General features: G+C 43.3%; 2 protein-coding genes across 6 annotated transcripts in view; both read right to left on the bottom strand.

The window, feature by feature from the left end:
* LOC311053262 (histo-blood group ABO system transferase 1-like) overlaps positions 1-300 on the bottom strand; it is a gene marked incomplete at its 5' end in the record, with an annotated part of 1,057 nt that extends 757 nt beyond the window's left edge. Inside the window, one exon of the mRNA XM_084068723.1 lies at positions 285-300. Coding sequence (XP_083924849.1) covers positions 285-300 — 16 coding nt within the window. The remainder of the gene's footprint in view (positions 1-284) is intronic.
* Positions 1-14,407, bottom strand: part of nav1a (neuron navigator 1a) — a 162,405-nt gene that overhangs the window by 91,009 nt on the left and 56,989 nt on the right. For all 5 annotated transcript variants that reach the window (XM_084069045.1, XM_084069048.1, XM_084069047.1 and 2 more), the window contains one exon: positions 2,031-2,133. In XM_084069045.1, coding sequence (XP_083925171.1) covers positions 2,031-2,133 — 103 coding nt within the window. The remainder of the gene's footprint in view (positions 1-2,030; positions 2,134-14,407) is intronic.

Here is a 14,407-nt window from a genome sequence, read left to right as displayed (position 1 = left end):
TGTAGCCTGACGGCGCATCACAGGTTCGAGTCCCGGTCCCGACGGCCTTTGCAACGTGTCTCTCCCCATCTCTCTCCCCATTTCCTGTCAGCCTACTGTCCTATCAATAATAAAGCCATAAACACACACCCCCCCTCCCCCAAAAAAAGGACACATGGTCCATAGCAACAATAAAAAATAACAGACAAATACCAACAAAAAAAAACAAAGGTGGACAGAGTCCATTTAAAATCATATGGACGCTATAGGGTTCATGCAGGTTGTTGAATGAGTGCATTTTTCACAGGTTAAAAGCGGCATTGTTGCTTGAAAGGGAAACTTCCACTGAACGAGGCCAGCAGGCCCGCAAGCAGAACACGGCGCGTCCCCCGAGAGCGGCGGAGACAGTGTGTCAAGGTTATTACTGCTATGTACAGTATGAATGGTCCATCTGCTGGTGTAGCCTACTCTATCCTCCTGGGGACAGGCACAGTGAGAGAGAGAGAGAGGGGGAGGAGAGACAGAGAGACAGAGAGAGAGAGAGAGAGAGAGAGAGAGAGAGAGAGAGAGAGAGAGAGAGAGAGAGAGAGAGAGAGAGCACATGGGGAGCATGGCATGGGCAGGCAGCAGTGTTGCCATGGCTGCTTATTATAAGCAACTTTGGGCTTGTGTTTCTGTAAAATCGCTTGTAAATATAGGTATAGTTCCGGCGAGTTGCGTTTTTTTAGGGCTTATTTCTAAAGTGTAGTTGCTTATTTTGACTGGCTTCCTAATTCTCAAACATCCTCATATCAAGGACCCCCATCTACAAATATTTTGTCCCAGAGACCCCAATACTAACTCATTTTGCTGGGTGGACCCCGTGTGGGGCTTGTTTTCATATAATAGTCCTCCTGTCTGCTTGTTTCTCTCGCAACATCTGGCAACACTGGCGGGCAGGGAGAGAGACTCTCTCAAGGACACAAAAAAAAGCTGAACGAACTGAGTACGAGAGAGAGGGAGAGAGAGAGAGAGGATAGAAAGTGAGAGGGAGAGGGAGAGGATAGAAAGTGAGAGAGAGAGAGGAGAGAGAGGGAGAGGGAGAGAGAGAGAAAGAGAGAGGGGGAGAAAGAGAGAGAGAGGGAGAGAGACAAAGAGAAGAGAGAGATAGTGGAGAAGACTGACAGGCAAGAAATACACGGTGTGGGTGGTGGGGTGATTATTATTAGTGCACGTGAGTGTGTGTGCGTGTGTGTGCACCCATATTCATGGCATCGCTGCCTGTCTCGTTGTGTATGAACTGTGAATATGATTCGTGTGCATGCATCAGCAGGGTGGGCTTTGAAGTCAGCTTTGCATTAATCCTGCTTTTCAGTTCCGTGCGAAAACCCAAAGCACAGCAGACAGACAGACAGACAGACATGCTGACAGCCTGCAGTATATACTGTATATCGTCTCTGTCGGGTGGAAACCTCATTATGTCCAAAATTGTTATTTTTCAGGATTCAAATAAAAAAATAGCAAAATTAGCAGATCTACAAGCTCAAAACGCGGCGCTCCGCGCCGCGTTTCGAGCTTGCGGATCTGCTAATTTAAGAAAAAAAAACACAAAAAGTTAGAATATGGAGATATTTGAGGTTTCTGCCTGACAGCAATGATGTATAGTCACAGTCGGGCAGAAACCTTGTATCTCCAGATTTCAACTTTTCATGTTTTTTTGTTCCCCATTTTGTCATACAAGAGTGTCACAAAAAAAGTAGTGAAAATACCAGATCGGCTTTTTTTAAATGTTTTTAAAATAATAATAAAAAAGGAACCGTTTTGGACATACAAGTATTGTACACGGTTTCCCCCCCCCCCCCCCCCGACAGTGACGATATCAGGAACACAGACACCGGTATTGATCTGAAAGGCCACAACACCAGCTTAGGAACTGTCAATAAAGATCTATGTCTCTCAATTGCTATTCTTCACTTTATCTTTTGTGTGTGTGCATGTGTGCGCGTGTGCGCCTGCGCGCGTGTGCGTGCGTGCGTGCGTGTGTGCGTGCGTGTGTGTGCGTGGTGTCTGACCTGTGGCTGAGCTGTGCTCCCCTCAAGCTGGTCATGGTGTCTTCCAGGTTCTGCCGAAGGTCCAGCACGTTCTGCACCGTCCTCTTCCTCTGGGACTCTGGGTCTGTGTAGACAAACACACACAAACACACAGCCTGTGTCATCTTCACAGATGAAGAAACAAGAAAGAATGACATAGATGTCATGATGGACAGCGCAGGACCCCCCCCCCCCAAAAAAAAAGAAAATAGTTTTGGGGGTACAAAAGCATGGGATGAAAAAAAAAAAAAAAAAAAAAAAAGGAGGTCCGCGGTCGTCCCCCCCCCTTAGGGGTCCCTGGAGACCCTTGGGGGTCCCTGGGGGTGACCTACAGACACGGCGAAGGAAAACTGTAAAGCCACAGCCATGCGATGTTGCACATGAACTCTGCAGCCGCACTGAGCAGAGATGCTCATAGGCCTGCGTCCTGCGTCGCTGACGCACAATATTGTGAAAGGACGCATTCATGACACCGTCGTGCCGTCGTGGCGTCGTACTAGAGTTGTCACCAACAACAGAGAAAAATATAAAAACCAGAAAAAGTGCTCCTCGGAGCACAGGTCTCCGCCAGGTCAGGTAGGTTATTGTGGGCCAGCAATTTTCGGAATTCGCCAATCAGGATGGAATATAAAAAATTTGACAGATCCATCTTGATCACTTGACTATAGAGATCATGTGTACTGATTTGCATGTTTGGACAAAATTAAAAGTAATATAAAAAAGAAACATCTGCCTCCTGGTGGCGCTATAATAGGGCAATGTTAAAAGGGTGGCGTTTGTTCTTCAACGTAGTGCAAATGTGCGTGCAAAGTTCCACCACAATTGGACGCTGTGTTCATGATTTGCGGCATTTTGTTCAAAGCGGGCCACTCCTGCAAACTTTAGATGTCAATGTTAGCCAATCACGATGGAATATGAAATATCAAACAGATGCATCTTGATCACATGACTATAGAGATCATGTGTACCGATTTGCGTGAAATTTGGAAAAAATGTGAAGGCTTAATCTAAAAAAAAAAAAGTTTTACATAAGTCGGCCTCCTGGTGGCGCTATAAAAGGCTAATGTGAAAAATGCAGGGCAGATATTTTTCCTTGGCCTCTAGGGAGTATGTGTGCAAAGTTTCACGCAGATCGGTGCAGATAGTTAAAAACACAAATCTGCCTTTTATAGCGCCACCATGAGGCTGATTTGAACATTTTCAAATGGCATTTCTTCCTCGGCCTAGTGGGAACATGCGTGTTAAATTTCACATAAATCACAAGCTGCGTTCATGATTTGAGGCATTTAGTTCAAAATGGACCAATCCTGCAAACTTTGGAAGCCAACCTTAGCCAATCAGGATGGAATATGGAAAATCAGGCAGATCTGTGTTGATCACATGACTATAGAGATACTGTGCACCGATTTGCGTGATGTTTGGATAAAATCTGTAGGAGTACTGTCCAAAAATGTCTTTTGCACAAATCAGCCTCCTGGTGGCGCTATAAAAGGCCCATGTGAAAAATTTGGGGCAGAGGTTCTGCTCTGGCATCCAGGGAGTGTGTGTGCACAGTTTCACTGCGATCAAGCCAACGGTGCCAGAGATTAGCTGTTCACAGACACACGGACACACACACACACAGACACACGGACGGACAGGGGGTAAAACATACTCTCTCGCCATGCCTTCGGCCTGGCGGAGACAATAATTTGCGATAAAATTATTAGTGCACGATAAGTATCGGCCCGATAATTATCGGTTCGATATCAGGAATTATGACGTCATCACGATAAAACCGATAACATTAATAATAGCTCCGATAATATATAATATTTGTCAACTGTGATCTGCATGGACTCTCAGTTAGACACCGTTGTACTGGAGAAGTATAACTCTCGGTTAGACACCGTTGTACTGGAGAAGTATAACTCTCGGTTAGACACCGTTGTACTGGAGAAGTATAACTCTCGGTTAGACACCGTTGTACTGGAGAAGTATAACTCTCGGTTAGACACCGTTGTACTGGAGAAGTATAACTCTCGGTTAGACACCGTTGTAGTGTTGTGCTAGTGGTGTGCTAGTTACTGAAAACCAGTGACTAGTTACCATTACTAGTTACTTGTCATGTAAAAGTAACTCAGTTACTTTACTAGTTACTTACACCAAAAAGTAATGCGTTACTGTGAAAAGTAACTTTGAAGTTACTTTAAAAAAGAAAGGGCTCCCATTATTGCCCTTATAGCCTTCATTTCAGTACTGTTATTGCATTGGAGAATAATACAATCTGTTGATCAACTTGACATGCATTTGCATCACTGAACTCTGCTAAGCAATGTGGTCAATACCAGGGGTTACGATATAGGATTGTAACCTGCTGGTCCCAATGTCCGGAATGAATCAAATGTATCAGACATCTGATAAAAAATACCGGTCATAACTATATTTAAGCATTAATTACAATTAAGCAGGTGCGTAAATACAGCCTAACACTTAGGCCTACAGCATTATATTTTGGATTGAGCTATTTGAACATGAACCATGATGAACGAGTAATATACACATTTTATATACAGTAGCAGGGTCATCTTGCACAAATACATTAATTACCTACACTTGTGCCTGGCAATGTCCTTCTCACCCATTGACTTGCATGTTAAATGATGGCGTTTCCCCTTAAAAAATAATCGATCATTTCAGGAGCAAGAGCTTAAAAATCTATTCTAAATCTAGTCAACAAGGCCTGCAGTAGGCTATGCACTGGACAAATATGCATGACATTATTTCAATACACTAAAAACCAGTGGTGGAAAGTAACTAAGTACATTTACTCAAGTACTGTACTTATAAGTACAATTTTGAGGTATCTGTACTTTACTTGAGTATTTCCAATTTCCAATACTTTTACTACTACTCCACTACATGTATTTGAAAACTTTAGTTACTAGTTACTTTTCAGATATAAATTATGATATAATGAAACATACATTAACCACTTTAACCCTATTTTATACCTAGCCGGTCTACAAGCTCACAACGCGTCGCATCGCGACCCGTTGTGAGCTTGAAGATCTGCTATTTTCAAATATTTAGTACTTTTACTTTTGGTACTTTAAGTGCATTTTGATGCCAATACTTTTGTACTTTTACTCAAGTAAATTTTGAATTCTGGACTTTTACTTGTAACAAGAGTATTTCTATATTGCAGTATTGGTACTTTTACTTAAGTAAAGAATTTGAGTACTTTTTCCACCACTGCTAAAAACATGGGAAATGTTAGAGGGAGTAATAGCCACGGATACACGACGGTCGACTGTCACGACCGTCATGGATGAACTTCAACCTAGTGTTTGCACTTTCTCCATTTATGACCCGTACATCTACATAAACGTTCATATTTCAAAGATAAAGTGCTTATCCCATGGCGACGGAGGTTACATGTATATATGGGCTCTCAAAAGTACCTGTATCATCCGTATTGTTCAATAAAAAGCATTTTAATCTGATCGGTGGCCATATGCTTTTAACAGAGTGACCCTATCGGTTGGTAGGTGTATTGCACTCGAATACATTATGAAAAAATGGCCACTAATCGGATTACAATGCTTTTCATTGAACAATAGTATAGTTCAGCTTGGGAAAAGCAGCCTTTAACGGGTTTGGGTACGTGGTTCATAATCACCATTGCGTTATCGTGGTTATCTCTCTCTCTCTCTCTCTCTCTCTCTCTCTCTCTCTCTCTCTGGACCTCACTGTCCATGAAAAGAATGTCGGGGACTCGGGGCTCCCGAAAATTATCTCGCAGAATCGCTGCTGCGCTGAAAATAGCAGATCTACAAGCTCACAACGCGTAGTGATGGGACCTGTTGTGAGCTTGTAGATCTGCTATTTTCAAATAGCCAACGCAGCCATGCAGATCTGCAAGCCTAACCGAATGACTGTTAAAGCAGTTTGTTTAAATTACTTTATAAAATGTTATATTTTCACAGGGATTATTTATTAGTGTAGATATACATTTTGGAGTGGATATATGTGTCCAGATGCCTGTCAGACCGTCTGCTCCGCAGGTCTAGAATGGAATAAACGGGCGCAGCCAACGTCAACAATTGGTCTCGACCAGACGTGAGATCTCAGCGTAAAGTAGGATGAAGCCCACGTCAGGATATATTGATAAATGCCGAAAGGTGCGGTGATATCGCCGTACGTTCATTATTCGGGCTACACCGCGTTGATAAATGAGGGCCACTGTGCCTTAACTCCGCCAGACAGCTTTTTGTGTATTTACTATGAATATCGCCCCTATACTTAAGGCTGACAAATAACGTAATACACATCCATTCTCTCTCTACGTCCTGCGTGTCTGGAGGATGTTGGGTCTTTTGAGCAATTGAGCCAATGTGTATTCTCAGAATCCCATTTCACACTCGAGTGTGAAATGTGTCTGTCTGTGTCCCTCATTCACAGAACCGGTTTAATCTCCCATTCAATGCATTGATAGCATTCGAAGCCGGTGTTTATTGACATAAGCGCACAATATAAACACCACACACATGTCCTGGCCTGAGTGGCCTCGTTCTCTTCATGTTTGATTCTTGAGACAGCAGAGAGGCAGCAATGGCACCAGCGTAAAAAAAAAAGTTTGTCCAGAGCAAACTCAGCGACGCGAGGACGCCTAAACGAACGGTCGCCTAAACCACTTTCAGGGCAAGCTGCTTCAGGCTGCAGCATCAGTCCTGCTTGGTAAAATAAAGGCTGAACTCAGTGGACATTGGACAATATTTTGCAATAGGCCTACTCGCGTATAAAGATTTCCCGCTTTCCAAACGGGAACTAGTTGCAGTTTGTATTCGATTCATGGAGGATGGAGGACTCATCAAAGAGCGGGCAGTGGAATTTATTGACACCGCGGATTTGACTGCACGGTGCATCACAAAGCGCTCCTAAAATAAACCTTTCCGAGCGCACTTTATGTACACTGCAATTCTCACTGGCTAAATGTAGTGCTTTGCACTCTGTAGCCTAACAAAGCATCCCTGGATATTAGCAATACATTGCCAGCTTTGTTTTTGTGTATCAAGTGGTCCCCCCCCCCCTTTTTCTCTCTCATGTAGCCTACTGGTGCAGCGATATGCTTGTGGTTCAAGAAAGTACAAAATAAAAGTCTTTGAGTCGTTGTCATGGTTAATAATTTACCAATCATCTACCAACTATTGTAGGCTACCCGTGTCTAAGCTAAAACATAAACATGTAGGTCGCCTACATAGGCTACTTTGGTAAATAAATCTGGTTATTTGAAGAGGAGGTTATTCAACTCTCCAGCTGTCTATCTGCGACTCTCTCCCCCCCGCCGCCCCTTGCGCTTCAACTACATGCAAAAAGGCCGTTCGCAGCTCGCGATGCTTAAATGAAGAAATGTGCACAGAAAATCATCTAAAACTATGCTAAATAAACCCCAAATAAAAATCAAAAATAAAAGCGGGGCTTTATTGTGGCTTAAATAGATTCAAGTCAACACTTATTAATGTTTTGGTGCATTCTATAATTTAATACAAAATTCTGATGCCTCCATAGTCTATAGTCTACATGTCTACTCAGTGGTGGAAAGTAACTAAGTACATTTACTAAAGTACTGTACTTGAGTACAGTTTTGAGGTATTTGTACTTTACTTGAGTATTTCCAATTTACAATACTTTTACTTCTACTCCACTACATCTCAGAGGCAAATATTGCACTTTTACTCTACATTTAGTTGAAAACTTTAGTTACTAGTTACTTTTCAGATATAAACTATGATATAATGAAATATACATTAACCACTTTAGCCCTATTTCATACCTATAGGCTATTTGAAAATAGCAGATCTACAAGCTCACAACGCGTCGCATCGCGACGCCTTGTGAGCTTGTAGATCGGCTATTTTCAAATATTTGTAGATCGGCTATTTTCAAATATTTAGTACTTTTACTTTTGGTACTTTAAGTACATTTTGATGCCAATACTTTTGTACTTTTACTCAAGTACATTTTTAATTCTGGACTTTTACTTGTAACGGAGTATTTTTATATTGCAGTATTGGTACTTTTACTTAAGTAAAGAATTTGAGTACTTTTTCCACCACTGTGTCTACTTCTCTGCAGTGCCTGAGTGCCTGTGACAACAGGCAGCCGTTCCAAATTTTTCGGAGCAAAGAGGGGGCGTCTCCCTGCATGAATCCAAGTTGCAGCAACCAATCGGTGTTTGGAGCAAAGAGGGGGCGTCTCCCTGCATGAATCCAAGTTGCAGCAACCAATCGGTGGCAACCAGACCCTTTTTTAGCAAGCCGGCCCACTTTTTCCCACAAACAGAGAGTCCCTGACCAAATCACGCCCCGTTACGCCCCTTTTTCGCCTAAGCCACCTCCTCTCTTTATAAGCCTGCAGAGGTTACATCCCACATACCTCAGTTGCCTTTCATCTCTCTCCATAGAGGACAGCTCGCTTCGCTTGAGCTGTCCTAAAAAGAATAAACCCGCTCACTCGTCTGCTCCAACGTAATTTAATGACAACGTTTCGAGCCAAGGCTCTTCGTCGGGTCAAATTCCTCTTGATCGTCACAGACCAGACGTGCAATACAACAACTCCCCGTTGTGATGCACTGAAGTCAGATACCTCACAATACCCACGGCTAAGCTCTGTGTAACAGGTTTAGGTTAGCAACCAACCGTAGACATCAGCAGAACAGTAAAGTTAAAGGCAAAGCATGTAACCTTGCCCTGTGTTTACATAAAACCAGGGGTGCAATGCTCACTGGACGGCCTTGCACGCCGTGCAGGAACCTATTTGACCAGGAGCACACGCAGGCACGCGCATAGATTTAAAACTACTTTAAATTCGCACCTCGACAAAGTTTTCAAAGGCTCCCGACTCACACCTAGCGAATTAACATAGGAATAAGCCTATATGCATATCAATTGTCCGTTGTGTGACTTGCAGTGTAGGTGTTAAGCGACGTGCGCGTCACGTCATTGAAATAGACTGCAAGAACATATCAAATAAGCATTGCATGCCTGCATAAAACCCATGTTTACCTCTATACCAGCAGTTATCAGCCACTGGAGTAGTGTGGTGGTGTGGTGTGGTGGAAGCACATTGCCCTCTCGCTGTATTTTGGTCTTTTCACTGTTTGTGGGACAGTGAAAACACCAAAATACAGCATAGATATTGCTCTATGAATAGCTGAATCCTCTACACAGGTATCCTTCCCCCTGTAATGGCTGCCTGCCTCAAGGTCTATGGTCGAGGCTATGGTCTATGGTCGAGGCTGGCCCTGCCACCAGCCATATACTGTCGAAAGAGCAGGCCACTACCCCACTCACTCATCACAGACAGGTGTGACCGCCGGTTGAACCCAGCTTCCCAAAAAAAGGGATTACATACAGTCGTAAGAGATTGACCAAATCGTATTAAAAAAATCGCTTAAAACCCATGAGCTTATTTCACACGAGCAAAACAGATTTATAGACGGATTTAACACTGAGACAATGTGTCATAACCAGCTCGGAAGCTTTGATGCATTTTACAGGTTTATTTGTTTGGGGGGGTGGATTAACCTGGTGGATTATAGAGGCCAACATGGGATCCTGCAGCCAATTGTCCTGCAATCGTCACTCAAAGTTCTTATCGTGAAGGGATAGACCAGCGTTTCCCAAACAATGGGTCAGGACCCATTTGTGGGTCACACACAGACAAATATTTTTTTTAATATTTATTTTTGGGCTTTTTGGAAATGGGGAGAGAGATGGGGAGTGACACGCAGCAACGGCCGTCGGGCTCGGGACTCAAACCCGCGACGCGCTGTCAGGCTACACTGAGCCTATTATATAGGTGCCTGGACCGCTACGCCAGCAGTCCAGGCCCGCAGACACATTTTTAAGGGTCTTGAGTAAATATCCCTTTTTTTCTCAAAAGATTTTCATAAAATTTAAATAATTTCATAAATTAAAAACGGCATAAAGAAATTTGTTGTAGCTTGTAAATTAGCTATATAAGAGATTTCTCTCTGTTTTCTCTCTCCCCCTCTCTCTGTCGCTCTCTCCCTCTCCTCGCCTTGCTCTCTCCGCGTTGCTCTCTCCTCGTAAAGGGGGATGGTGCGAGTGATCAAAGAGTTATTATGGTACGATATGGGGGGGGGGGGGGGGGGGTAGGAGGTGCAGTTCAATAGACCATTAGAGCTGGCCAGCTGATTCTAAAATGAACCTGGATAGATTTACTATGACCTATAGACCAGACCAGACCAATGAAGTCAAGTTAATGTACTGATGTACCAGCGCTATGTGGGAAACACATCTCTATATAACAATACACGCACACGCACACACACACACACACACACACACACACGCACAGGTTCGGTAGGAGGAGAGGGGTGCTAAATGAGTCCTGACAGTAACAGCATGCTGAGCCGCTCTTGTGCCCCCCCCCTCCCCTCCCCTCCGCCATCTTTGCCCCCTGTGGATGGGTCCAGCTGGCTAGTGAGCAGAGAGGGGGGGGCAGACCATTCTAATGAGAGGGGAGGGTGAAGTCATGACCTTCCAGAGGTGTCAATCTCAGCAACAGCTGCAAGACTAAACGCTGTGCTTAAATATGCACCAGACCAATCAATGCTGTTGGGTGGGAACCTTCATATGTCCATAACTGTGAACTTTTCAGGGTTCAAATAAAAAAAAAGCGATTTTTTTTCCTACTTTTGTGTGACACTGTAGTATGACAAAGAAGGGCATTCATTCGCGAAATAAAAAAACATGAAATAAACAAAATATGGAGATGAGGTTCCTGCCCGACATCAACATGTCAGGTCCGTGTGTACACACATACGTTGCACTAGGGCTGCATGGACAAAATAAAATATCATGATATTTTTTACCAAACATCGACATCGATATTGTGACCATAATATTGTGACGATTATCTAAGAAAACAGGAGTACAGCAGATGTATGCCCCACAGTACACAATTCTTCTCCAGTTCCCTATTCCCTCCCTCTACCCCTGGCTTACACACTGACAAACAAATAAGTGATACACAAAATTATAAACATAACGGCGACAAACAGGCAAACAATACATATTACAGTATAAGCAGTGACTACGTGCTATGAATAGCAACACAGTTGTGAGAAATAACTGAATATGTCCACACTCCATATGGCTATCCATATCAGTTAGTAGGTCCACTGTTGAACACCTCTAGGGAGGTTTTCTAAATGAGAGAACAGTGGAGACCAAAGGTCTTGGAAAATGTATGCACGGTTATGTTTTTCAAGGGTTAGCTTCTCTAGTGGAAGAAATTGAAATATTTGATATTTGGAGGAGAGTTAGTTTTCCAACACGAGAGTGTGCATTTCCTTTCAAAGTTATAATAATTAACAATCTATAGTTTTTTGGAATTCATCTGGATATATCAGGCATGTCATAATAAATAGAAATAGGGGGATAACTCATCAATTTCCAATGCTGATTTAATATATAAATAAAATTCCTTGTTTTTTTATTCTGAAAAAGTAAAAAAAAACAATATATATATATATATATACATACATACATACATACATACACAAAATAAGGCTATTATGGTCTAAAATAAATGTTATTTAAACCGAGAAAATACAACACTTATCACTTAAGCCATATCATGAAATTAAGATCCTAAATCTGTCTCATATCACAATATCAACATAATGTACAGATCAGCACACACCACAACAAGGCGGCTACAAGGTCTCACACTCTCTCTCACACACACACACACACACACACACACACACACACACACACACACACACACACACACACACACACACACACACACACACACACACACACACACACACACACACACACACACACACACACACACACACACACACACACACAAACTAAACCAGGCCATACTTATAAGGCTGAATTGATTTCTCCTAAAGGGAATAGTATGGGCACATCACATAGGCAATTGATTCCCCAGCCCTGGGGAAAGGCAGCTCAATGGAAAGATGATGGAGTCATTGTGATGCAGAGTCCAGCCACACAAAGGCAGAGAAACACACACACACACACACACGCACACGCGCACACACACACACACACACACACACACACACACACACACACACACACACACACACACACACACACACACACACACACACACACACACACACACACACACACACACACACACACACACACACACACACACACACTTCACTGAACTGTGTGATGCTCCTTTCTTGCAGATATCGTTGATGAAACCTTGTATGTCCAAAACATTTCTTTTTAATTATTATGAAAAAGTCGCGTCACAATGCATTGTGAGCTTGTAGATCTGCTATTTTCACTACTTTTGGGCGACACTGTTGTATGATGAAGTAGGGCACGCATTTACGAAAACAATAATTTTAATTTGGATGTTTCTGCCTGACAGCAACTATATTGAATTCAAAATTACAGCTATAAAGTGCTGCATTTCAAATATTTAATTTATGATGACCCACATGCAACATAAGGTGCTGCAGGAACAAAGAACAATTCAGATGTGTGGACACACACACACACACACACACACACACACACACACACACACACACACACACACACACACACACACACACACACACACACACACACACACACACACACACACACACACACACACACACACACACACACACACACGCACGCCTTAATGAGGCCATGTTAATTACCCTAAACGGGAGCTTTGTATAACATCAGCGTTGAATTGATTAGATACAGTGATTTTCTATGCAATAGTTTGTGTGTGTGTGTGTGTGTCATAGACTTCCTGCCTCTCTTCTTTCTGGTTCTGCTGGTCCCAGCTGGCACAGTGAAAGGGTGGGGGCAAGAAAGAGCAAGTGAGAGAGAGAGAGAGAGAGAGAGAGAGAGAGAGAGAGAGAGAGAGAGAGAGAGAGAGAGAGAGAGAGAGACGGGGGAATTAGGGATGCAAATATTCCTGTCAGCCATGGGTCTGCTCTCAAAGGGGCATAGATGAATTACACCGAGCTGGTTAAATAAGTGTGTGTGTGTGTGTGTGTGTGTGTGTGTGTGTGTGTGTGTGTGTGTGTGTGTGTGTGTGTGTGTGTGTGTGTGTGTGTGTGTGTGTGTGTGTGTGTGTGTGTGTGTGTGTGTGTGTGTGTGTGTGTGTATATGTACACATACGTTAGTGTTAGGAGGCTAACCCTCCTCCGCCTGCCTGCCCTCGATCCACTCATGAACACACACTCATGATGAACACACACTCATGAACACACACTCATGAACACACACTCATGATGAACACACACTCATGAACACACACTCATGAACACACACTCATGATGAACACACACTCATGAACACACACTCATGAACACACACTCAAGGCCTGAAGAGACTGTGAAATCAACCAAGGACCCTTTCAGTAATGGCCTACTCTCACTAAAAATGATAGTCAGCAAGTTAGAGAGAGAGAGACACACGGAAAGACAGAGAGAGAGAGAGAGAGAAAGAGTCAGAGAGAGAACGTGTGTGTGTGTGTGTGTGTGTGTGTGTGTGTGTGTGTGTGTGTGTGTGTGTGTGTGTGTGTGTGTGTGTGTGTGTGTGTGAATACAAGAGAGAGAGGGAGATGGAAAGGGATGGAGGAGAGAGAGGGAGAGATGAACCATCTGAATCTCAATTCAAGTCTGCTCTAAGCCAGAGAGAGAGAACAAGCGAGTCAAAAAGACTTTTAACAAGCAATTTGACTCTGAAAGGGTGAGAATCATCACTCCAGATTTGACCGTGTCGTTACCAAAGAAAGAAAGCCGGTGAGAGAAGCGAGCAGCCTCGCATTTTTATTCGGTAGCTTTTATAGTCAGCCCACTACACCACAACACCGACAGGGTGAAAAGACAACATAAATCTACAGCTACAAAGAAACACACTGTCTATTCCTGTGTGCGTGTGTGTGGTCGGGTCACAAGTCCATAAAGTTGAATTGCTGCCCTTTGCGTCAGAAGCAGCAGCAACATAAAGGAGGCTGTTTCTGAGAGCTGGATAGAAAACATAAACACAACAAGCACATGGTCACATGATGATGTTGTGGTGTTGTTGAAGGGGGGGCCATGCTCTCTCCCACACACTATTGTTCCTCACAACGGCAATACATCAGCTATAGCCATAACATTACGTGACTGCGGACCAAAAGAAACGCATATTTTAAAGACCACATTTTTTAATTACATCGTACCGAGCCATATCATTTAACCACTTGAAACCTAGTGTCCCTTGTTCTGGCATGAACATTCGGCAAGTACAGAGCCCTGGGGAATCTGACCTCCTTCCCCCCAAAATTCAGCTCAAAGCGTTCTA

The sequence above is a fragment of the Gymnoscopelus microlampas genome, assembly GCF_963454915.1.
Source record: "Gymnoscopelus microlampas genome assembly, chromosome: 10".
In the NCBI taxonomy this organism is placed as follows: Eukaryota; Metazoa; Chordata; class Actinopteri; order Myctophiformes; family Myctophidae; genus Gymnoscopelus; species Gymnoscopelus microlampas.
The sequence above is the reverse complement of the archived record's forward strand: the minus strand, read 5'-3'. Positions and strand labels throughout refer to the sequence as shown.